The sequence below is a fragment of the Ictidomys tridecemlineatus genome, chromosome 3 (genome assembly GCF_052094955.1).
Source record: "Ictidomys tridecemlineatus isolate mIctTri1 chromosome 3, mIctTri1.hap1, whole genome shotgun sequence".
Lineage (NCBI taxonomy): Eukaryota > Metazoa > Chordata > Mammalia > Rodentia > Sciuridae > Ictidomys > Ictidomys tridecemlineatus.
In genome coordinates this window covers 61,291,119-61,313,845 of record NC_135479.1, presented here as the reverse complement: position 1 = coordinate 61,313,845, position 22,727 = coordinate 61,291,119, and the positions used below count along the sequence as shown (strand labels likewise).

Below are 22,727 nucleotides of genomic sequence, written 5' to 3'. Positions count from 1 at the left end.
TTTAAAAATTGAGATATAACTCATACATCACAATTTGAAAGCATATAATTCAGTGAATTTTATTAGAGTCATCCCTTGGTATCCACAAGGGATAGGTTTTGCCCCATGTATACCAAAGTCCAAGAATGCTCAAGTTCTTTTTATAAGTTGGTGTTTTTTCTACACACATTGTCCAGCATACTTTAAACCACCTTTAGAATACTTATAATACCTAATATAGTATAAATGATGTATTAATATTTCTTATACTGTATTGTGTAAGGAATAATGACAAGAAAAAGGTCTATACATATTTAGTGCAGACACCACCATCAAAGGTCTACTATATGGTACACATCAGCAAAAATATAACCTTTTTCCCAAATATTTTTGATACAGGGTTGGTTGAAATGTGGATGTGAAAACTGTGGATACAGAGAGATGATTGTAATTTGTTATAGCAGCCAAAGGAAATTAATAGAAGTGGCTTAAGCAAGACAGAAATTTATATCGTTTTCACATAAAAATGTGAATGTGGGTGGTCCTGGTCTTCTCTGATATTTCCATAGACAGCCAGGATTCAGAATAAATTCACTTTTTTTGGTAGGGGGTACTGAGGATTGAACTCAGGGGCAGTCAACCACTGAGCCACATCCCCAGCCCTATTTTGTATTTTATTTAGAGACAAGATCTCACTGAGTTGCTTAGCACCTCACTTTTGCTGAGCCTGGCTTTGAACTGACGATCCTCTTGCCTCAGCCTACCAAGCCTCTGGGATTCCAGACGTGTACCACCGTGGTGGCTTAATTTCACTTTATCTGTAGGGTGTGGCCCTGCTCTCCTGCTCCAACACAGCATCCCATTTATAATTAACAGAATGAACAAAAAGGAAGAAAGGACAAAGGATATCTGTGAGCTCTATCTAGAGTCATTGCCTAGAAATTGTCATTTGACACTTTTCTTTAATCCTACCTGGTCGCCTCTTCACAAGGGAAACTGGGAAATGGACATTATTATAGTCTCTATCCAGGTGCCCACATGACTTGCTAAAAATCAGAGGATTCAAGATGGAGAGAATGGATTATCAGGGTTATTATTATTATTATTATTATATTTTCTTGGGCTTTAATTTTTTTTTTGTAATGGTAGAGATTAAACCCAGGGCCCGGCTATTGCTAGGAAAGCACCCTACCAATAAGCCACATCCCTAACCCTCCTTGGGCTTGTCTTCATTTTACACATTTAAAAAATGCTTTAAAAAAATCACCAGCAGTGGCTAGGGATATAGCTCAGTGGAACAGCACTGACCTAGTATGCACAAAGCCTTCGGGTCCTCAGTATATAAACATAACAAAATAAATCACTGTGCATTACTGGTATATTTTTAAATGCTTGAAATGAAAAGGAAAAAAAACTTTCTAAAATTTTATAAAATTCACCATGTATTATTCATGTATTTGTAGAATCAATGTTTGTGGGTCTGAGGTTGTAGCTAAGTGGTAAAACATGTGATTTGTATGTGTGGGCGCTGGGTTCAACCTCCAACATAAACAAACAAACAAACAAACAAATGTAATAAACAAAAAATAAACACACAAATCAACTTAAGGTCTGGGAGATGTACTTTGATGGTAGATCACTTGCCTACTGTGCACAGGCACAGGCTTCAATCTCCAGCACCAAAAAAAAAAAAAAAAAATGAAATGAAAAGGAGAGCAACACTGAAATGTAGTAGTTTGCTTGTCAGGGCCTGACCCTTTCCGGAAAGCTGGTCTAGAAGGGCTCCAAGGGAAGATGATTCTAGGAGAAATCCCAGTCCAAACACCCAGAACACCATCATGAGCAGCAGACATGATTAACAGACCTCCGAGAACCTCCCACTCCATCTTTCCCCCCTCAGCACTCCCAGGTTATCAAAGTGACTGTTGCATAAAGGTGGCAGCAGGCCCCAGGGTGAGCACCAGCTCAGGGCGTGGGGAACTGCAGTGGGTATTGTCCAGCAATCTCCTGGTGAGCACTGGTACAGGTTTGGCAAGCATCCTCCAAAATCTCAAGTCCACCTGGAATTCCAAAATATGACCTGATTTGGAAATAATGTCTTGGCAGATGTAATTAGTTAAAATGAGGCCACTGTGGAGAAGACCCAGGCCAGCTGCTGGAGGTCAGAGGCTGCTCTCTTTTTCCTGGAATATCATATGGTCAGGACTTGAATGATGACTCCTGAGAAAGTGGTTAAGTGGAAAGAAAAGGGTGGAGAGTCTCTGGCCCAGGTAACTGGTTGAGACAGAAGCTTAATTAGCTTAAGAATTATGTTGGCTGGAGTTATGGCTCAGAGTAGAGCGCTTTGAGGTATTGGGTAAGATGCTACCACCACATAAAAACAAATAAAGTCTTGAGTCCATACACTATTTACATATTTATGAATTATGTCATTGGTTAGAGCATCCTGAAGGAATCCATTTACCCAGGAAAGAAAATTGGGGAAACTGTTAGAGGGAAGAGGCCACTATAATGGTCCAGGACCAGATTTGGGGTGTCAGCTGCTTGGTTGGGGGCTGCCCCTGTTCTTCTTCAGCCTCCTCTTTTGCTCCAGCTGGGGCTGTCTTGGACCTGCACATGGTGCAGGTGGGAGTTTCTCTCCTGAGTGCTGTGCACATGGCTGCTGCTGGAGCCCTCACAGCTTTTATGGAATGTGTGTGTCAGTCCCTCCACCAACCTGGGTTTACTACCTGCTGAGTGTCTTATCACAATCTGAAAGCTGCCTCTGCCTGGGCCTCCACACAGGTATGTGACATAATGCTTGGTCCTCTATTGCCCTTTGAGGAAATCCCAGAGCATGTGAAGCACCCTGTGACCTCACCTAAAGCAAAGGGGATTAATTTGGGCACAAGCTGAGAGATAAGAGCTGCAGAACTTGGTAAGGATTGGGGTGGGGTGAAAAGATTTGTAAAAATGGGGTTCCTGTGCAAGGATCCCAGGGAAACATTGTAACTGTCCTAGCCCATGTGAGGCCCTGGGTTTGATCCTCAGCACCACATAAAGTAAATAAATAAACTAAATGTATCATGTCCATCTACAACTAAAACTGTAAAATAAATAAGTAAAATAAGTTTATTGTGTCCACTTACAGTAAAAATGTTTAAAAAAAATGAACTTTTCATGGCATAAGGGCCCTTGGCTTGCTGGTTCACTATTAATCACTTCATTTGTTTGTCATGCGAGCATCCAGGGTCTTCTAAGCTTGTCTCAGGCTCTTTCTGTCTTTCTTCCTTTACTTTTTAAAACTTATTTTGATTTTTTTGCTACCAGGGATTGAACCCAAGGGTTCTTAACCACTGAGCTACATCCCCACTCTGAGGCTATTTCTTTTTGTATAAATCAGAGACAGAACTCATGGAATGGATGGATAGATAGATAGATAGATAGATAGACAGACAGACAGACAGAGGAGAAAGAGAGAGAGAGAGTTTTTTTGGTGGAATTGGCTCATGTGATTTTTGGAGGCACAGTATCCTGTGACAAGCTGTCTTGGGCTGGAGACCCTGGGATGTTGGTAGTGTGGCTCAGTCCAAGTCCAAAAGTCTTAAAACCAGGGAAGACAGTGATGTAATTCTCAGACTGAGGTGAAGGCCTGAGAGCCTGCGGTTCTGCTGGTGTAAGTCCTGGGATCCCAAAGCCAGAGAGTTCTGATGTCCAAGGCTGCAGGAGGAGAGTGTTCAGCTCCAGCAGAGAGACAAAAACCCTTTTCTCTGTTTCTGCTCTGTCTGGGCCCGCAGTCGAATGCATGGTTCCACGTGGAGCATGGAACTTCCCTGGTCAATTGCAAGGTGCCCACCCACATGGAAAGTGGATTTCCCCACCTCTTCCACTTTGACTCACAGGCCATCTCCTCTGGAAGCGTCCTCAGGGACACACACCCACAGATACGCTTTCCCACTTCTCTAGGTATTCCTTCATCCAGCCACACAGACACTAAAATTAACCGTCTCCCTTCTATGTGTCCTTATCTTCTCCTTGTAGGGTGGACATGTTTCCAATCCTCCTTCCAGGCTCACTTTGTGTCCTTTCCTCAGTGAAATTTTCCTTGTATTTTTCCCTCTCTCAGTCCAATTTAGGTCCCTTTCTGCTGTCCTGGGATGCCCTGTGCTGATTTCTACAATACTCACCTCCCTGTGTGCAGAGGTGTTCGCGTCTCCTCCACCAGCTTGCAGGGCAGGGTCCTGGTCCAGGTCCTCCCTGCCTCTTCCCCTGCTGAGTTCACACCTGAACTCCCAACCCTGACCATATTTGAGTTTTGAGAGGAAAACTGGCTTGAGTGATCCCAAACATTGTTCTAACACTTCATAGATTTTATTAGTTCATTGGTGCTATGTTTGTGTAAAATTTATGGGTATTTTGGAAATCTACTGAGCAGGTGACCATTTCTTTATTTGGAAATGAATTACAGGGTAGTAAAGACGGAGTATTATAAGAAGTCCTCCATCCAAATAATGTGCCATGTTGGAGAGTATAGGTTCATATGTATGGGATCACTATCCCAGTTCTTTGCCTGTGGACCAACAAAGGGCAGGTTTACTGGATTCCCAGGATCCCTAGTTAGTGGGCTTGAAGGAGTCAAGGTGCCTGTGCAATTTCCCAGCTGTCACCACAGCAGAGACCTGCGTCTGCGGTGCCTGTGGAGAGCAGGCTTCTCTGCCCACAGGCTCCTGTCCTGTCCTCCCTGTGGGTGCCTTGTCTTTATCTCCTGCCCTGGTTCAGGGCATGACGGGCTGCAGCTGGTTTGGGCAGAAGCCCCTCCTCTGCCTGCCTGAGGCTGCATGAGGGAAACGCAGCAGGCTGGGAGCCCCAGGTCACCCCGAGAACTCTTTCTGTCCTGTGCCCCTGGTTCTGGGCCTGACTACAGTTCTATGTGTCATTATTGCTCCCAGGAACCTGGTCAGCGCTGGAGATGGGACATGGAACTCAGGAAAAACGGAGCTTCCAAGAGTTTTCTCCACACCGTTCTGCTTGGATCTGAAAAAGAAAACATTTTTGTAGTTTCCCCCCCCCCCATATTTTTCAAAGAAAACTTGGAAACAAAACTGTTGGAGTAGATTGGCTTATCAGTGCCACGAGTCTTTTAGTAGACTGGTGTGGCAGCTTCATTCCTCTGCTCGTCCTCACCAAAAGTTTCTGTGCTGGAATCTTGGCCCACAGCATGGTGATCATTGAGATGTGCTGGGATCTTTAAGAGTTGGCACCTTGTAGAAGGTGGTTAGGTTATTGGGGGCACAGATTAATGTAGGTATTGTGGGAGACTCGCTAGTTTCCAGAGAACAGGTTCTTATAAAAAGAGCAAGCCTGGGCTGGGGTTGTGGCTCAGCGGTAGATCGCTTGCCTCCCACGTGTGAGACCCTGGGTTCCATCCTCAGCACCACATAAAAATAAATAAATAAACAAAATAAAGATAGTGTGTCCATGTAGAATTAAAAAAATATATAAATATACATATATGTGTATATGTATGTATGTGTATGTGTGTGTGTGTATATATATTTATAAAAGAGCCAGCCAAGCTCCGGAGGCTTCTATCTTGTCCTGTGATCTCGTCTGCAATATGCTCCAACCCTGCAATGCTGCCTGCCAGGAGGACTCCACGAGAGGCCAAACAGATGGGGCTGTCCAATCTTGGGCTCTCAGCCTCCCAAACTGTGAGCTAAACAGATTATACCATTCATCCTCACATGGCAGTGCTGGGGAATGAATTCAGGGACTTGTGTGAGACTGACAGTGCTCACATATTATGTTATAGCAACAGAAAACTGAGTAATTCAGGCAGACATTCATGCTCCACACTTGCTGTGAGAGCTTGAGGATGGTTGGCCACATGCAGCCTCTGCTGGGTTCTGCATCACCAGGACCCGGGCTAACACAGTCCACCTTTACGGATAAGGGAGAGAGGTGGAAATGTCATCAGTACTAATATCACCTGGAGCACCGCAGCTGGCCTCAGCAGCTGCAGTGCACTTTCCTTTGCTGTGATAAGTCATGTTAGGCTTCGTTATAAAAGCGCAGGTCCCCAATCACATGTACTTTACAGAATGCCTCAGAGCACACACTCTGGTGAAGAAGGATCTGAAGTTTTGGGAGGCCCTGTTGTGCTAGGGCAGCAGGAAAGGTTGCTGAGACACTCAAGAAGACACCTGGAGATGGATGAGATGTATCTTCTTTTTTAAATAATTAAAAAATTTTGTAGTTGTAGATGGACAGAATGCCTTTATTTTATTTGTTTATTTTTATGTGGTGCTGAGGATCCAACCCAGTGCCTCCTGTATGCTAGGCAAGTGCTCTACCACTGAGCCCCAGCCCCTGAAGTTCATATCTTTACATAAGATTTATTGTGCAATGCTTATGAAGGAGAGCCAGCGGTGCTGAGCTGGACAGGTGCTTTCCAGAAGGCCTAGGGTGACTGGCTGGACAGGTGGGCCTCTTTTCATTGAGGATGACACGCACGTGGAGGGAGCTGAAACTGCAGGGGGCCCAGCAGTGTCTGTCCCTCTTCCCAGTCTTGGACCTGGGCATGGAAGAGGGCCCAGATTGCCAGCATCTTATAAAATCCCCCCTATTCCTCTTGTAAAGTTTTTCATTTGAGAGTTTTTGATTTATTCCTGTATAAACACATCTGCATGAGCAGATCGCCACACAAAGCACTGCAAACAGTTAAAGCCTACGACTTGGCAAGCATTCACATGTGTGCACACCTGTAAGATCGTCACCACCATCAGAACAGTGAATGCTATAATTTGAATCTGAAGTGTTCCCAAAGGGCCATTTACAGGCTTGGTTCCTACCTATGGCACAATTAGGTGGTGGGACCTTTAGGAATTGGGACTTGGGGCCAAATGGTTTGCTCTCCTAACTCTTCTTGTCAGGATAAGCTGCCTCACCACAGCCCTAAAAGCAAAGGGTCCACTCAGCTATGAATTGAAACCTCCACACCTGTAAGCCACATAAACTTTTCCTCTTTATATGATGATTATCTCAGGTAGTTTGCTGCAGTAATGGAAAGCTGATCATCAAAGTGAACATATGCATTCATCATCTTGACATGTTTCCTACTGGTCCTCTTCAGTCACTTTCTGCCTGCTATTCCTACTCCCTCTAACCCAAGCAGACACTCATCTGCTTTCTGCCACTCTCTTAATTAGTTTACATTCTCTACAGTTTTTTTAAAAATAGATGTTACTATAAGGTATATACTCTTTTGTGTCTAGCCTCTTTCAACATAATAATTTTCAGATTTGTCTATGGTATTCTTATGTCAACCTTTCATCCTCGCATGAGTTTGTTCCGACCTTCATCTGCTAATGGACATCTGCATTGTTTCCAAGTCTTCAGGAATTATTAGAAACACATTCATATGTACATTCCTCCAAAAGTCACTTTATGGACTTACAGTTTTACTGCACTTGGTTTAGATTATGTGATAGCTTATATCCAACTTAAAAAAAAAAAACAGTGCTGGGAATTGAATTCAGGACTTGTATGTGTGAGGAAATTGCTCTACCACTGAGCTACATCCCCACCCTGGTATCTTTCCCTGTATATCCAACTTGTAAAGACATTTTCAATCTGTTTTCCAAAGTGGTCAAATCACTTTACATTCTCATCTGTAAAGTTTTCATTTCATAATGTGTGAGATTTCTAGTTCCTCCAGTTGGGATTCCTACTTTCTGCTGTTTGGTTTTCAGCCTTTTATTTGTTTTTGCAGAATCACAATGAATAAATGCTGTTTGCATTACATAAAACTAATGAAGCTTGCACTGATCTTTTAAAATGTGAAATAAAAGCTTAAAATCACCTATAATCATATCACCCAAGTTATTTTTTTTCAGAAAATATCAGACATGTGCACAAAACTGCAAACACCTGACTTTAGGAGATACCATTAAAAACAAATACTCTACTGTTGAGCCAATGGGTGCTGGGGATGGACCCACGGCCTTATGTGTGCTAAGCAAGTGCTCTCCCACAGTCACACCCAGTCCCTGGGTTGTTTCTGTTTTTAAATAAACATTTTCATTTATAAGCATAAAGATAACAGATCTTGTGTATCTTTTATTCACTTTTTCCCAGAGGTAATAGCTTGAAAAATTATAGTTCAATATTACCAAGGATGACACTGATAGTGAGGATGCAGAGCATCTCCATCTCTGCAGACAGCCCACACCTTGTTCTTTAAAGCCACACCATATTTTTATCCTGTCCCCACCCTCCATTTCTCCCATTTCTATGATTTTATCATTTTATGAATTTTACATAGATCAAATAGACCCTCCAGTATGTATTCTTTTGTGATTGTTTTTTTTTAAAATTCATTCAGGACAATTTTCCTTAGACTCATACAGGTCATTGCATGTATCTGCTTTTATTCCTCTTTACTGCTGAGCAGTTTTCCCTGTTATGGATGTAGCACAGTTTGGGTGTACAGTCATCTAGAAATGGACATTTGGGTTGATTCCAGTTTGGGCTCTTACAAATAATAAAGCTAGAAAAGATTGAATATAAGGGTATTTTTGAGAGGTGTGAATATTAATATCCTCATGGCTCTGCATAAATTCTCAGACATACATTTGATACATCAAATGATATTTGTTTTTAAAAAAACTGTTTTCCACAGTGGCTATGCTATTTTAAATTCCTACCAGCAACATGTGAGTGAACCAGCTTCTCTGCCTCTTTACAGCTTTTGGTGTGGTGACTATTTTTTATGTTAATAGCTGTGCAGTGATATTTCATTGTGGTTTAAGTTGAACTCTGTGTATTGTCTTCAAGGCAACTGTCTGTTGACTTAATTTAATTTCCATACCTTAATTTACATGTTAACAGCCTAGAAAAATAATTATGATCTAAACCCAAGTTAAATGAAGGAAGGAAATAACACAGATTAAAGATGAGGATAAGTGAGAGAACAAAAATACTGTAGATAGATTTTCCATAAAATCTAAAGTTGTTTCTTTGAAAAGATCATCAAAACTAACAAAACATCACCTAGAGAGATCAAGAAAAAAAAAGGAAGATTCTTGGTTTTACTTCTTGTGCTATAAGAGTCTTATTAAGGAAGTTGGGGCCTAATCCCATGTGATGGAGATTAGGGCCTACTTTTTCTTCTTTATTTTTTTAAAAATTATTTTTTTAGTTGTAGTTGGACACAATATCTTTATTTTATCTATTTATTTTTATGTGGTGCTGAGGATCAAACCCAGGGCCTCACACGCACTAGGTGAGTGCTCTACTGCTGAGCCAAACCCCAGCCCCCCTACTTTTTCTTCTGTTAGATGCAGAGTCTCTGGTTTTATTCCTAGGTTCTTGATCCACTTTGAGTTGAGATTTTTGTATGGTGAAAGATAGGGGTTTAATTTCATTTTGTTGCATATGGATTTCTAGTTTTCCCAGCACCATTTGTTGAAGAGGCTATCTTTTTTCCAATGCATGTTTTTGGCATCTTTGTCTAATATAATTGTAATTTTGTGGGTTACTCTCTGTGTCCTCTATTTGTACCATTGGTCTGCCAGTCTGTTTTGGTGTCAATACCATTCTGGTTTTGTTACTATAGTATAGTTTTAAGGTCAAAAACTATAGTATAGTTTTGTTACTATAGTATAGTTTTAAGGTCAAAAACTATAGTATAGTTTTTAGTTTTTATGCCACCTGCTTCACTCTTCCTGCTAAGGATTGCTTTAGCTATTCTGGGTCTTTTATTTTTCCAGATGAATTTCATGATTGCTTTTTCTATTATGAGGAATGCCATTGGGATTTTGATTGGAATTGCATTAAATTTGTAAAGGGCCTTTTTGTAGTATGGTCATTTTGACAATATTAATTCTGTGTATCCAAGAGCAAGGTATATCTTTCCTCTTCTAAAGTCTTCTTTGATTTCTTTCTTTAGGTTTCTTTATTTTTCATTGTATAGATCTTTCACCTCTTTTGTTAAGTTGATTCCCAAGTATTTTTTTTTTTTTTTAGGATATTGAAAATGGGGTAGTTTTTCTCATTTCCCTCTCAGAGGATTTGGCACTGATATACAGAAATGCCTTTGATTTATGGGTGTTGATTTTATATCCTGCTACTTTCCTGAATTCATTTACTAGTTCTAGAAGTTTTCTGGTGGAATTTTTTGGTAAAAAGAATCAATAAATGGGATGGATTCAAACTAACAAGTTTCTTCTCAGCAAAAGAAACAATCTGTGAGGTGAACAGACAGCCTACATGCTGGGAGCAAATCTTTTCCCCTCACACATCAGATAGAGCACTAATCTCTAGGGTATATAAAGAACTCAAAAAGCTAAGCACTGAAAAAACCAAATAACCCAATCAGTAAATGGGCCAAGGACCTGAACAGACACTTCTCAGAAGAGGACAAATATATGAAAAAACATTAATCTTTCATGTCTAGCAATTAGAGAAATGCAAATCAAAATTATTTCATCTCACTCCAGTCAGAATGGCAATTATCAAGAATATAAGCAACAATATAGACTCCAAAGGCACAGCCCCCACTGACCCACCTCCTCCATTCACACCTTACCAGTCCATAGTGTCCCTAAGTTTAACCCCCAGCATACACACACACACACACACACACACACACACACACACCTGACAGGTGACTAATTTACTAATTGGGTTAAGGCAATCTTAACCCCATCAGTTTACCTCTAAACCCTCTTGCATTGTCTCACACATGAGCTTTTGGGGGACACCTAATAACTAATATTTTATCCGTCTAGGCTTTGTTGTGTTTTTTTTCAGCCTGGGTTTTAAAGGAACACTTTGCTGGTTATGGTTGGTCTTTATAAGTATCTATCTTCTTTTTGTTTTTCCACCAGAAGCCAGTATTTCCTTTGTGACTTCTGACTCTTCAGTCACAGAAAAACATTTTCAACTTCATTGTAATGAAAGTATTTTCTAAGGAGCTTTACTTTTTTACATATAAACATAGGCCTGCTGCAGGTAGTGCATACTTGTATCCCAGTGACTCGGGAGGATGAGGCAGGACAATTGCCAATTGGAGGCCGGTTTCCCCAACTTAGGGAGAGCCTCAACAACTTGGTGAGACTTCATATCAAAATTAGAAAGAAAAAGGACAGGGGATGTGGTTCAGTGGTAAAGCACCCCTGGGTTCAATCCCTAGTACCAATAAATAAATAAATAAACAAACAAAAAATCAAATAATGAAAAATAAAACCTTTTAGACCAATATGGGATCTACCATTCAAAGAAAATTCAAACTTAAACAGTCCCTTCCAATATTATGTGGCCAAACAGAAGTCACCCTGCAATGATGTGAAAAAAACCCAGTAGAGGCAAATCCAAGGGAGAGAAAAATGAGTGTTCCTTGGAGACTAGCAGGAGAAAGAGGGGGAAGGAGTGGGTGTGGGTACCAGATACGGGACAATGGGATGCACTTGAAGCCAATAAGCTGAATGTTTTAAAAAATACAACCTTAAATTATGAAATAAACTAGTTGTAAAAAAAATAAATACATAAAATGAAAAGGCGAAAAAAAATAAGAGAAGGGGGAAAGGGAGCTCTGGGGTGGGAGCAGGTGCATTGGGCCCTCAGTGGGTGGGGCTGGCTGTGGGGCCACTAGGAGCCATAGGCCTGAAGCTGCTGTTGAAGGTGTTTCTGACCCTGGTGCTCTCTCAGGTGGCAGAGGTGGTAATGGAAGTTGAGCTGGGGTTTCTTACCTTTTCCTGTATCTTAACTTACATATCCTTACAATCTAGTCTGAGTATGTATGTTTCTATGTGCTTTATTAATTTGTTTGACTTGTTGTTGATATTACCATAAATGACATCTCTGCATACTCTTTTGTTCAGCACTGGGTGGAGATTTACTTGCCTAATGACAAAGAGGTGGACATTGTTGTATTCCCTGCTGGATGGCATTGCCTGGTGCAGCTGTTACACAGATGATTTATTTGTTCTCCAAGCTTTGAACATAGAGGTTTCTTCCTATTTCCAAATTACACTGCCTTGAGCAAAAGGGTTCAAGTTTGAGGCCAGCCTCAGTAATTGAGGAGACCCTGTCTCAAAATGAAAAAGGAAAATGACTATGGATGTAGCTCAGTGGTAAAGTACTCCTGGGTTCAACCCCCAGCATACACACACAAATAAAAAAAAAAAAGAAAAAGAAAGAAAGAAAACAAGAAAACTTAGACCTGTATGGCGTTTACCGTTCTAAAGAAACTTTATTAAATAGTCTCTTTCCACATTATGTGCCCCAGGAGAAATGAGACTGCGCTGGTTTGAAAAATGCAGACTAGGCATATCACGGGACTAGAAAGCTGAAGGGTTGTTGGAGACTAGCAGGAGGGTGGGGGAGGGAGTGGTTCGATATCCACCAAATTCAGGAAAATGTTCTGGAACGACATAGTGGTGACTAGTGCACAGTTTAGAGAATGCCCTTAATGCCAATTAACTGAATCTTTTCAAAAACAAATAGAATGTTTCATTTTAAAAGAAGCAAAGCATACATAAAAAATAAAAACATAAAATAAAAAGAAGGAAGAAAAGAAAAGTAGGGGCAAGGAATGGAGGCTCTGGATTGGTCTCGGTAAGAGGCGCTGCCTGAGGGTCCAGCAGGAGTTCTTGGCCAGGATCTGCCATTGCAGGCCTTTCCAGGTCCAGCTCTCTCTCAGGTGGTGGAGGTGGTGGAATTTGAGCTGGAGTGTCCCCAAGCACCGGAGGTGGCCCTGCAGCTACAAGAGGAATAAAGGTCAACAAACTGTCTATGTTCCTTCCAAGGGACAAAATATTTCCCACTGCCTTTCACACGGTTCCATACACAAACCCAACCCTGGCAGTGTCCCCAGAATGCATGCAGACAGTGACACCTCTGCTTCTCATTGTGCCTGCCCTGCCCCAGTTTCTGGAAGAAATGCTCTGCATCTCAAGCCCCATCCCATTCCTACATACTCATACCCCACCTCAGTCCTCCTCACCTTCGGCCTCTTCCTCCATGGGCTCTGGGTTTTCTATCAAGTCTGGGATATGGTGGCCTTGGTCCTCCATTTCAGCACCTGTGACCATGACCTGGCTGTGGACATTACCAAGTGGGTAGTGAAGTCAGTGAGGGAGTGAGGAGACCACCCAGGAGGGAAGGGGGCAGCAGTATGAGAGGCCTGGCCTTTCCTACCATGAGGTCAGTGTTCTTGGCACCCCACAGTTCAGAGGAGAAGGCTGAGGATGAGAGGCACAGGGCCAGTATCAGGACTCACAGCTATATGTGACCCTGTCACCCTGGGTGGGCTTACCTTTCTGACATTAGGTCCATCTCCTGTTGGATAAAAAAAACTGGAGATAGTAGACAGGGAAGAGAGGGTATTGTCTCCAGGGTCTCCACCAGGCTCCTCGGGAGTGTGCCTGGAACACACATAACATGCTAGTGTCATCCACCTCTGAAACCACCTGTGCCTCAGGGATATCGACAAAATAGACATCTGAGGTTCTTGTGGTGGTAAACATGCTGGCACCCGTGCCCCAGGCCCTGCCCAAAATAGGTGCAGCCACGGAGTACCAAACCTGGAGCCTCCCCTGCAGCAGGCAGCTGGCCAGCAGCGGTGGCGGCAGCACAGGGCCCGGCTACCGCGGTGGCGCAGCTGTAGGGACCGCGTCACCAGGCATCTCCTGGGGTCAGCAGCGGGCGTCCGCAGTCACGTGGTCCGGGGTAGCGGTATCTTCTGTGGCTGCAGCAAGTGGTTGCTGGGGGTGGGGGTGGGGGTTGGAAGATCCAGGATGCGACATCAGAGCAGAGCAGAGGGAGCAGCACGCAGCCGGGTGCTGATTGGACAGGAGGTCTCGGCTCCTCGGCGCAGTCACCGCGGAGGTAGCCTGAGGTTTCCATGGCCGGGAGACCTCTGGGCACCGGCAGCGGCGTCTGTGCTGAGTCCTCTATTTCTGTTCTGATATTTCGTCTAGTTGTTCCACCAGTTTTTTTTTTCACTCTTTTTTTTAAACTCTAACAATTTGTCATGTATGATAGCAGAATGATTATGGTTCATATCTCTGGTTGTGGAGAAGGTAGGGTCACACCTTGTGTCTTCATGCTGTTTCACCAATCATTGAGAGCTGGGGTATTCACGACTCCAGTCTTTATTTTAGAACGGTCTTAAGGAAACAATTTAACTTTACACATTAAGGAACTCAAAAAGAGAAAGTGAACTAAACCCAAAACCAGGAGGAAGAATGAATGTAGTGAAAGTTAAAGCAGAGGTAAAACAATTAGAGAATTAAAACTCCTGTCAGTAGGATCAAAAGTTGACAAGGTGTTTGCTAGCCTGTTAGGAGAAAGAGTGAGCATTACTACCAACCTTACCAATATAGAAAGGGTGATAAGACCAAACTGTGAACGGGTGTGCAAGAAATTAGAGAACCTAGGTGAAACAGGCAAGAATGTGAGGAGACAACCTACAGTATGGGTGAAAATACTGCAAATCATATTTCTCAGGGTCTAGTATTCGGAGATATTGAAAACTCATAACTCAACAAACAAGAGACAAATAACTAAAAGTGGAAAATGACTGTAGTGGTCATTTTGGAAACAAGATATACAATGGCCAACAACACATGAAAGGATGTTCAATAACATAAGTTAGTATAGAAATGCTCATCAAATCACAATGAAATATCACCTCTCACCCAATAAGATGGATGTAATTTTAAAAAATAAAAACCATAAGATAACTAGTGTTGGCATTGATGTGGAGAAATCAGAACCCTCATACATTAGCTAGGAGAGTTGTAAATCGTCGCTGTGTGTGTGTGTGTGTGTGTGTGTGTGTGTGTACAATATATATACTGCTCATTCAGCAATAAAAGAGAATAAAATCATGGCATTTTCAGGTAAATGAATGGCATTCAAAAGATAATGCTAGGTGAAGTTAGCCAATCAAAAAAAAAATGCCAAATGTTTTCTCTGATACAAGGAGGCTGACTCATAGTGGGGTAAGAAGAGGGAGCATGGCAGCACTAAAAAAATAACAAGATCATGGCATTTGCAGAGAAATGGATGGCATTAGAGCAGATTATGCTAAGTTAAGTTAGCCAATCCCTAAAAAACAAATGCTGACTGTCTTCTCTGTTATAAGGGGGGGGGCAAGACTCAAAATGGGATATGGAGGAAGAGCATGAGAAGATGATTACCTCTAGATAGGGAAGAGAGGTGGGAGGGAAAGGGAGAAGGGGAATTGCATGGAAGATGGAAGGAGACCCTCATCATTATACAGAATACATGTAGGATGATGTGAGGGGGAAAAGAAAAAAAAGAAATGTGTCACATTAGATTGGGTAGAGAGAAGTTATGGGAGGGGAGGGGAGGGGAGGGGAAGGGGGGATAGGAAGGGCAGCAGAATAAAATAGACACGAGTATTGCTGTATGTATATAGGTAACTGTATGACCAATGTGATTCTGCAACCTGTACAATCAGAAAAATTAAAAATTATACCCCATTTGATTCAAATGTATGATATGTCAAGATCATTGTATTGTCATGTTTAACTAATTAAAAAATAAAATAAAAATAAAAAAGAAGGGGGAACATGGGAGGAATAGATGAATTCTAGATAAGGAAGATGGGCGGGAGGGGAAGGGAAGAGGCAGGGAATTAGCAAGGATGGTAGAATGTGATGGACATCATTATCCAAAGTACATGTATGAAGACACTAATTGGGTGTCAACCTACTTTATATACAGAGATATGAACAATTGTGGTATGTATGTGTAATAAGAATTGTAATGCATCCCGCTGTTGTATATTTAAAAAAATAAAATCAATTAAATAAATAAATAAAATACATGTTTGTTTTAAAAAAAAGCTGCTCAGACAATCTTGCATGAATTTTCCTGGCAACACTTTTCACAATAGCTGAAAGATGGAAACACTGCAGATCACCATAAATTGTTGAATGGTTGAACTAAACATTTACACAATGGAATATTATTCAGCTCAATAAGGAAGACATTCGTACAGATGCTATAAAATGGATGAACCCAGAAAACATTATGTTCAGAAAAAAGAAGCCAGACAAAAAAGACCATATATTGACTGATTTCATTTATATGAAATATTGAGAATAGGCAAATCCATAGAGAGAGAAAGAAGACTAGTGAGTATCAGAGGCTGGGCATGGGGAGTGGAATGACAGGTTTTTGGGTGGTTTTTTTTTTTTTTTTTGATGGTTTGTTTGGTACAAGTGATTGAACCCAGGGGCACTTAACCCCTGCACCATATCCCTAACGCTTTTTTAATATTTTATTTTGCAACAGAGTTTTTCTCAGTTGCTTAGGGCCTTGCTAAGTTCTTGAGGCTGGCTTGGAACTCATAATCCTCCTGCCTCAGTCTCCCAAGCCACTGGGATTAAAGGCATACACCCAGCTGGGAATGACAGTTTAATAGGCACAAGGATTCCATTTGGGGTGGCAAGAATGTTCTTGACTAGATGATGGTGATGGTTTTATAATTCAATGATGCCATTGAATTGTATACATTAAAATGGACAGATAGTAGGATATATAAAGAACTCAAAAAAAACCTAACACCAAAAAAAAAAAATCAATAAATGGGCTAAGGAGCTGAAAAGATACTTCTCAGAAGAAGAAATAGAATTGATCAACAAATATATGAAAAACTATTCAACATCTCTGGCTGTTAGAGAAATGCAAATCAAAATGACTCTTAAGATTTCATCTCACTCCAGTCATGAGAGGATGGCCTTAGGCCTGAGCCTAAGCAACTCATTTTAAAAACTCCAGTTTGCAACCTGCAGTCACACCAGGCAACACCCACAGAGCCCTCCAGTATGGCCTCAGACAAGTTACTTCCCCTCACCCTGATAAACAGAGTGAAGCCCCTGGCAGGCTGTCCTCCCCTGATAAGAGGAAAGTAGAGAAGATCAGGGTGGAGACCAGACCAGGTGTTTCTGACCCCAGGGTAAATGATGTCACTGAGAAATCCAGTGATAACTGATAAGGATTGAAAGGGGGGTCAAAAGCCCCAAAATTTAGTATAAATAATTAAGCATATGAATAGGGATTCAGCCAGCCGAAACAAGGATACACTTGAGCTAGAGAGCCTGATGAAGGCCTGACATCCTATCACTTGTCATCATTTCCTGAGCCTCTGGGTGATCCTCACTGCTCTCAAACTCTACCGCCTCGTCTGGACCTGGGTGAGAGCTGCAACTTCTCCCTACGACCCTCTCCTCAACGGGTCGTCCACTCCACATCAGGAAAAGCCTGCCTTGGTTCCAGATCTGATCACTGTGGTCTGAGTGAGTGCACATGTGTGAACATAAGGCCTAAGGCTTAAGACTTTTGAACTTAGCATGCAGAGGGAATGTCTGTCATGAGCCTGTCATGATTAAGTGTGTTTTCCAGTGCTTAGAATTAATCTAGAATTATTTGCTGTGAATTAATTAATCTAGAATTGTTTGCTGTGAATTGATTATGTCTATTGCAGTGCCTAGCATTAAGGATTGTTAATTGATTAAGAGCCTACAGAGTGAAACTGTATTGAGTAATTTGAGTGAGTAAAGCATTGAAAGGGGCAAAAGCATGTGGACACTCTTTATTTCTCCCCTCAACTGCATACGTTGCAATTTTGCCCCCTCATGACAAGTCAGAATGGCAGTTATCAATAATACAAGCAACAATAAGTGTTGGTGAGGCTGTGGGGAAAAGGGCACACTCATACATTGCTGATGGGACTGCAAATTGGTACAACCAATCTGGAAAGCAGTTTGGAAATTCCTTAGAAAACTTGTAATGGAACCACCATTTGACCTAGCTGTCCCACTCCTCAGTCTATACCCTAAAGACTTAAAAACAGCATACTACAGTGCCACAGCCACTTCAGTGTTTACAGCAGCACAATTCACAATTGCTCAACTGTGAAAGCAACCTAGATACCCTTCAATAGATGAATGGATAAAAAAAACTGGTATATATACACAATGGAATATTACTCAGCATTAAAAGAGAATAAAATTGTGACATTTGCAGGTAAATGGATAGAGTTGGAGACTATCAATGCTAAGTGAATTAAGCCAATCCCAAAAGACCAAAGGCCAAATTTTCTCTTTGATAAGTGGATGCTGACCCATAAAAGGGGATTGGGGGGCATGGGGAGAATGGAGGAACATTTGGGCAAAGGGGGGTGGAAGAAAGGCAAGAGGGCATGGGGGTAAGGAAACATGGTAGAATGAGATGAACATCATTACCCAAGGTACAATATGGCGGCACATGTGGTGCGACTCTACATCATGTACAACCAGAAAAAAAGAAAAGTTGTGCTCCATTTGTGTACAGTGAATCGAAATGCATTCTGCTCTCATGTGTAACTCATTAGAACAAATTTTTAAAAATGGACAGATAGTGAAGTTTACATGTGCTTTTTACCTTAATAAATCTAAGACCTGAAGGTGAGGAATCCCTAGGCATGAGGGGGTCTCTGAAGATCCCACCTCAGTCCCAAAGAGTGGAACTGCATTGAGAACCACTGTGGTGCTGGGGGTCTCCTGTCCTCTGGTGTAAGCCACTTTGGAGTTTGTTTTGAGCTCTGGTCCCCAACCCTCCTGGTGAGTCACATTTTGCCCAATGACTCTGTCTCCCCACTGTCTGGCCCCAAGAGGGAGAGCTGTCCATAGAGGTGGATGACCCCCCCACACACACTCTGTGTGGTACAGGCAGGCATAATGGAGAACCTGAGGGACACCCCGGAGCCTGATTTCTGAGTGGCCACTCCTACCCCTACCAAAACCCCTCCTTCACCAGCACCCACTGGACTTTCACCTTCACACAACAGGCCCTCATGTTCAAAACATGAGCCCCACTTTCCAGGCACAGTGTGACATGGCCACCTACACTCTGGGTCCTGGGAATGTCCCTGCACCTCTCGAATCCTCAGTCTGCTCTCTGAACATGGGGTGCCTAGATGGTCAATTCTCAGGATTGTTGAGGACTTAGTGTGATTTCCATGGAAAGCGCTTACCAGGTCTTGACCCCATGGGAAGATCTGCTGGAGGGGCTGTGCCTGTTCCCCTTATTGTCCTCCCCCATCAGGGAACCTTTTCCCTTACCCCTCACTCACCCCCTTATTGGGTTAAGCTGCTTTCTTCATTGTAAAGGACGTTCAAGGTTCACTCTATGAGCTCCTCAGTGTACCCAAACTGGATTCCCTGGGGGCTGGCAGAGGGATTCAGGACACTCAAGACATCTCAGAAGTAGGTGATGGCATCCCAACCTTTAACGAATACACTTGAAGCCACACTATGTGCAGACACTTTTGGAGGCACTGACCATGATCCAATGAAGAGAGTAGGGAGTGACCCTGCCCTCTTAGACTACTCCAGGTCACACAGTCACACCAAATATCAGGGTAAAGTTTAGACATTAGAGCAGCTATGATGTCCTCCTCTGGACAGTCATGCACATCAGTGGGACAAACTGACCCAGATGAGGTAAAGAGAGAACTGGACGGCATGTTGGTATAAGCTCTTTAGCTTAGGGAAGGCTGGCAAGATGGACTCCCATCCTTCCTTCCTCTATTAGATCTTTCTGAAGCACCAGCCCTGTGACAGTGAGTGCAATGCATGCAGTGGACACCACCTCACTCTCATCATGGAGTTGACACGCCACTGGGGAGGGAGCAGAGAAAGTGTGTCAATGCTCCCTGAAAAAGAGTCAGATGGTCAGTGTTGATCCAAGGACTCTCCCATTGGGATTTCTGCCCATTCTTGGTTACCAGAGCTGTCTGTGGACCAGGGGTGCCATACTGGGGTGGACACAGGGTGGGGCTGGCCTCTAAAAGGCTCAGGCCAGAGGCCCAGAATTGCAGCCATGCAGGGTTGCCTGGCAGGGCAGTGTGGAGGAAAGGCCGGGCCTCTCATGCTGCTGCCACCCACGTTCCCCTAGGCTCATGTCCACACAACAGGACATCAGCCAGCTCAACACTCCAGGCCCACCTGTGGGACTCCAAACCACCTTCTCCTGGATCTCCTGGAGCACCCAGAGTCCACTGAGGCAGATTCTGAAGGTGAGAAGACTGGGGTGAGGCCTGGCATATGGGGAGGAGTTGGGGCTGAACACACAGAACAGAGCTTCTAGAAGCTGCAGTGGGGCAGGAACAATGAGAAATGGGGCAGTTGGTGGTTGGATTCAGTCCGGGACACTTCCTCATGCTGAGTTTTTGTGTGGAGTTCTCTCTGAAAGTCAGTGGACAGTATCTTGTGCCTGGAACGAACATGGACATTTGTGATCTTATCTCCTCTTGCAGTTGCAGGGCCACCTCCAGCAGTTGTAGAAGCTCCAACAGTGGCTCCATCACCACCTTAAACACCAGAGGGAGAGTCTCTGCCAGAAACTCTTCCACCACCAGCTCCAGGTCTGAACTCCCAGAGGATCCACAGCCAGGGCCAGCTCCTGAGCTCCACCTTGGACCTGCTATGCCCAAAGCAGCCTTCACCTCCCTTACCCATTTCACTTATTTTCCTACTCATTTTAGTTGTTCATTTTTTATTTGCTTATGATTAATTTTAAATAAAATTGAGTAGTTTACTCATTTTGAAATGTTCAGTTCAGTGCAATTGAGTTCATGTTCAACGTTGTGCAGCCATCGCCACTGTCTAGTCCCAGAACAGTCTCCTCAATTAGTCACTCCCCATTCTCCTGATAGACCCCAGCAACCATTCATCATTCTGTCCATGTGGTTTGCAGACTTGTGATCGACAGATATTTGGAGGGCATGTGCTCTCTGCCACACTGTGGGGATGGAGGCAGATGCAGGGCACTGTGCCACGTCACTTCTCACCCCTCCACCACATCAGAGACTCCTGGCCTCTACCTGATGCTTCCTGCCAGCCTTACCCACTTGTAGGTTGGCCTTATAGTGTCCTTGCCTCCCATTTCAATCTAGGGTAGATAAAAGGGGATTATAAAACGGTACGACTATTTTGCAAAACACTGTAGTGTTTGCTCAAACAGTTACATGTAGAGTTACCATATGACTTACCAATTCCATTACTACACATGTACACAAGAGAAAGGAGAACACATGTCCACAGAAAGTCTATGCATGAAGTTTCACAACAGTATTATTTATGATAGCCAAAAAGTGGAAACAACCCAGATGTCTAACAATTGATAAAAGGACAAAATGTGCCATAGTCATGCAATGGGTTAGTATTCCACCGGAAAAAGGAATGAGTGATACACATCGAACATGAATTAACCTGGAACATGATGCAAAGTGAAAGAAGCCAGACACACATTCACATTTTGAATGATTCCATTTATAAGCAGTATCCATGATTCCAATTATATGATTCCACTTATGTGCAAATTCATAGGGATGAAAAACAGATAAGTGATTTCCAGGCAAGAAATGGGGAGTGACTGCTAATAGGTATGAGGTTTCTGTTGGGAGATGAAAATCATGAAAAATGATGGGGGTTGCATAATTCATTTTTAAAAAATTGATTTATACAATTTAAAAAGGTGAATTTTATGATATGTGGATTTTAAAATGATATATTAATTTAAAAATTTTTAAGACACCAGGACCTTCCATATGCTAGGCAAGCAGTCAACCACTGAACTACATCCCCAGCCCACAATTTTAATGTACCATACTAACTTATAATTCATGTAAATCCTCTTCCCTTGAGTATCATTCTTCTGAATCTTTACCTCTGGACAGATATTTGATGGGCATCACATTGTGGACAGCACATAGTGACTTCTTTCCACAGAGGACAGTATGGATGGGAGATGGGAGAGTAAGATATACAGCCCCAACTTTCATGGGAGCAAAGGACCCTGACAACATATCAAGTCCCTCCCATGTACAGGATACCTCAGTCCCTCTGTTTCATGGATTCCTCTGGGCTCTGCCTCCTAATGCCGGAGATGGCAGAGCCACCAGAGATTTGTCTTTGGAATTCTCAGCACATCCAACCAGGAGGTAGAAACCACTCACATCAGAGGTGGATGCAGGATTTTTTTTTTTCCTTAGGGCCCCTGGGAGTATGGCAGGGGAAAAAGGGACAGACACTAAGGAAAGAGAATTGACTTTTGTCACAGTCTCTCCCATTTATGGGGACTCCTGGAATAAGCAAAACCCAAGAGGGGACATTTTTAAGGATTGTCATTCCTCATATTTGGCTCATGGAGTACCTTTCCAAGAAGTTTGTATAACAAAGAAAAAATGATATTCAAAGGTGAGGTACAGCATAATGTGAACCACTCTGTTCCTGTCAGATGGGGCTTGGGGGATTAGGTCTTGTCTGTTTTTGTTTCATTCTAAAATGCAGGATGAGTCTGTGAAGCCTTGGGCAGGGCCATGGCCTATCTTGGGCTTTACCCTGATTCAGCCTCGCGTGTACCTTGGCCAGATTTCCAAAGTGTGTTCACCACATTCTTTTCTCCAAGTCCCCTGTTTCTAGAGGTCAGTAGCAGGTGAGCCACAGATCACAGCGGTGAGCACGCAATGCCCTCCCCACCAAAATTTCACTTTTTCTTCTGTCCCCACCATGTGCACAGGTGCCATGGCTCCACTGAGGCAGCAGCCACGACCTTCAGGCTGGGGCTTTCTATGGGGAACCCCATTGCCAAGGGGTTCTGTTCTCACGTTAATAGCAAAGGAGGCCAGGACCAGTGAGCAGTGCCAAAAACCTCCCCCTTGAGGTCACCTGGAAGCCTCTTCCTCTGCT

General features: G+C 42.9%; 1 protein-coding gene and 1 long non-coding RNA gene across 9 annotated transcripts in view; both read right to left on the bottom strand.

The window, feature by feature from the left end:
- LOC144376191 (uncharacterized) overlaps positions 1–8,813 on the bottom strand; it is an 81,661-nt gene extending 72,848 nt beyond the window's left edge. The window contains exon 1 of the long non-coding RNA XR_013436390.1: positions 4,146–8,813. This is a non-coding gene — a long non-coding RNA (uncharacterized LOC144376191). The remainder of the gene's footprint in view (positions 1–4,145) is intronic.
- Positions 8,814–12,191: 3,378 nt separating this feature from the next.
- Positions 12,192–22,727, bottom strand: part of LOC110597402 (uncharacterized) — a 45,527-nt gene continuing 34,991 nt past the window's right edge. For 6 of the 8 annotated variants that reach the window (XR_013436387.1, XR_013436386.1, XM_078042963.1 and 3 more), the window contains 3 exons: positions 13,277–13,385; positions 12,965–13,059; positions 12,192–12,721 (listed from right to left, as the gene is read on the bottom strand). Coding sequence is in view for 4 of the 8 variants with exons in the window: in XM_078042963.1 (XP_077899089.1) it covers positions 12,477–12,721; positions 12,965–13,059; positions 13,277–13,385 (449 nt within the window). In the remaining 4 variants the exon portion in view is untranslated. Of the gene's footprint in view, positions 12,722–12,964; positions 13,060–13,276; positions 13,386–13,544; positions 13,725–22,727 lie in introns of all 8 variants that reach the window. The other 2 variants (XR_013436388.1, XR_013436385.1) reach the window with 1 other exon arrangement.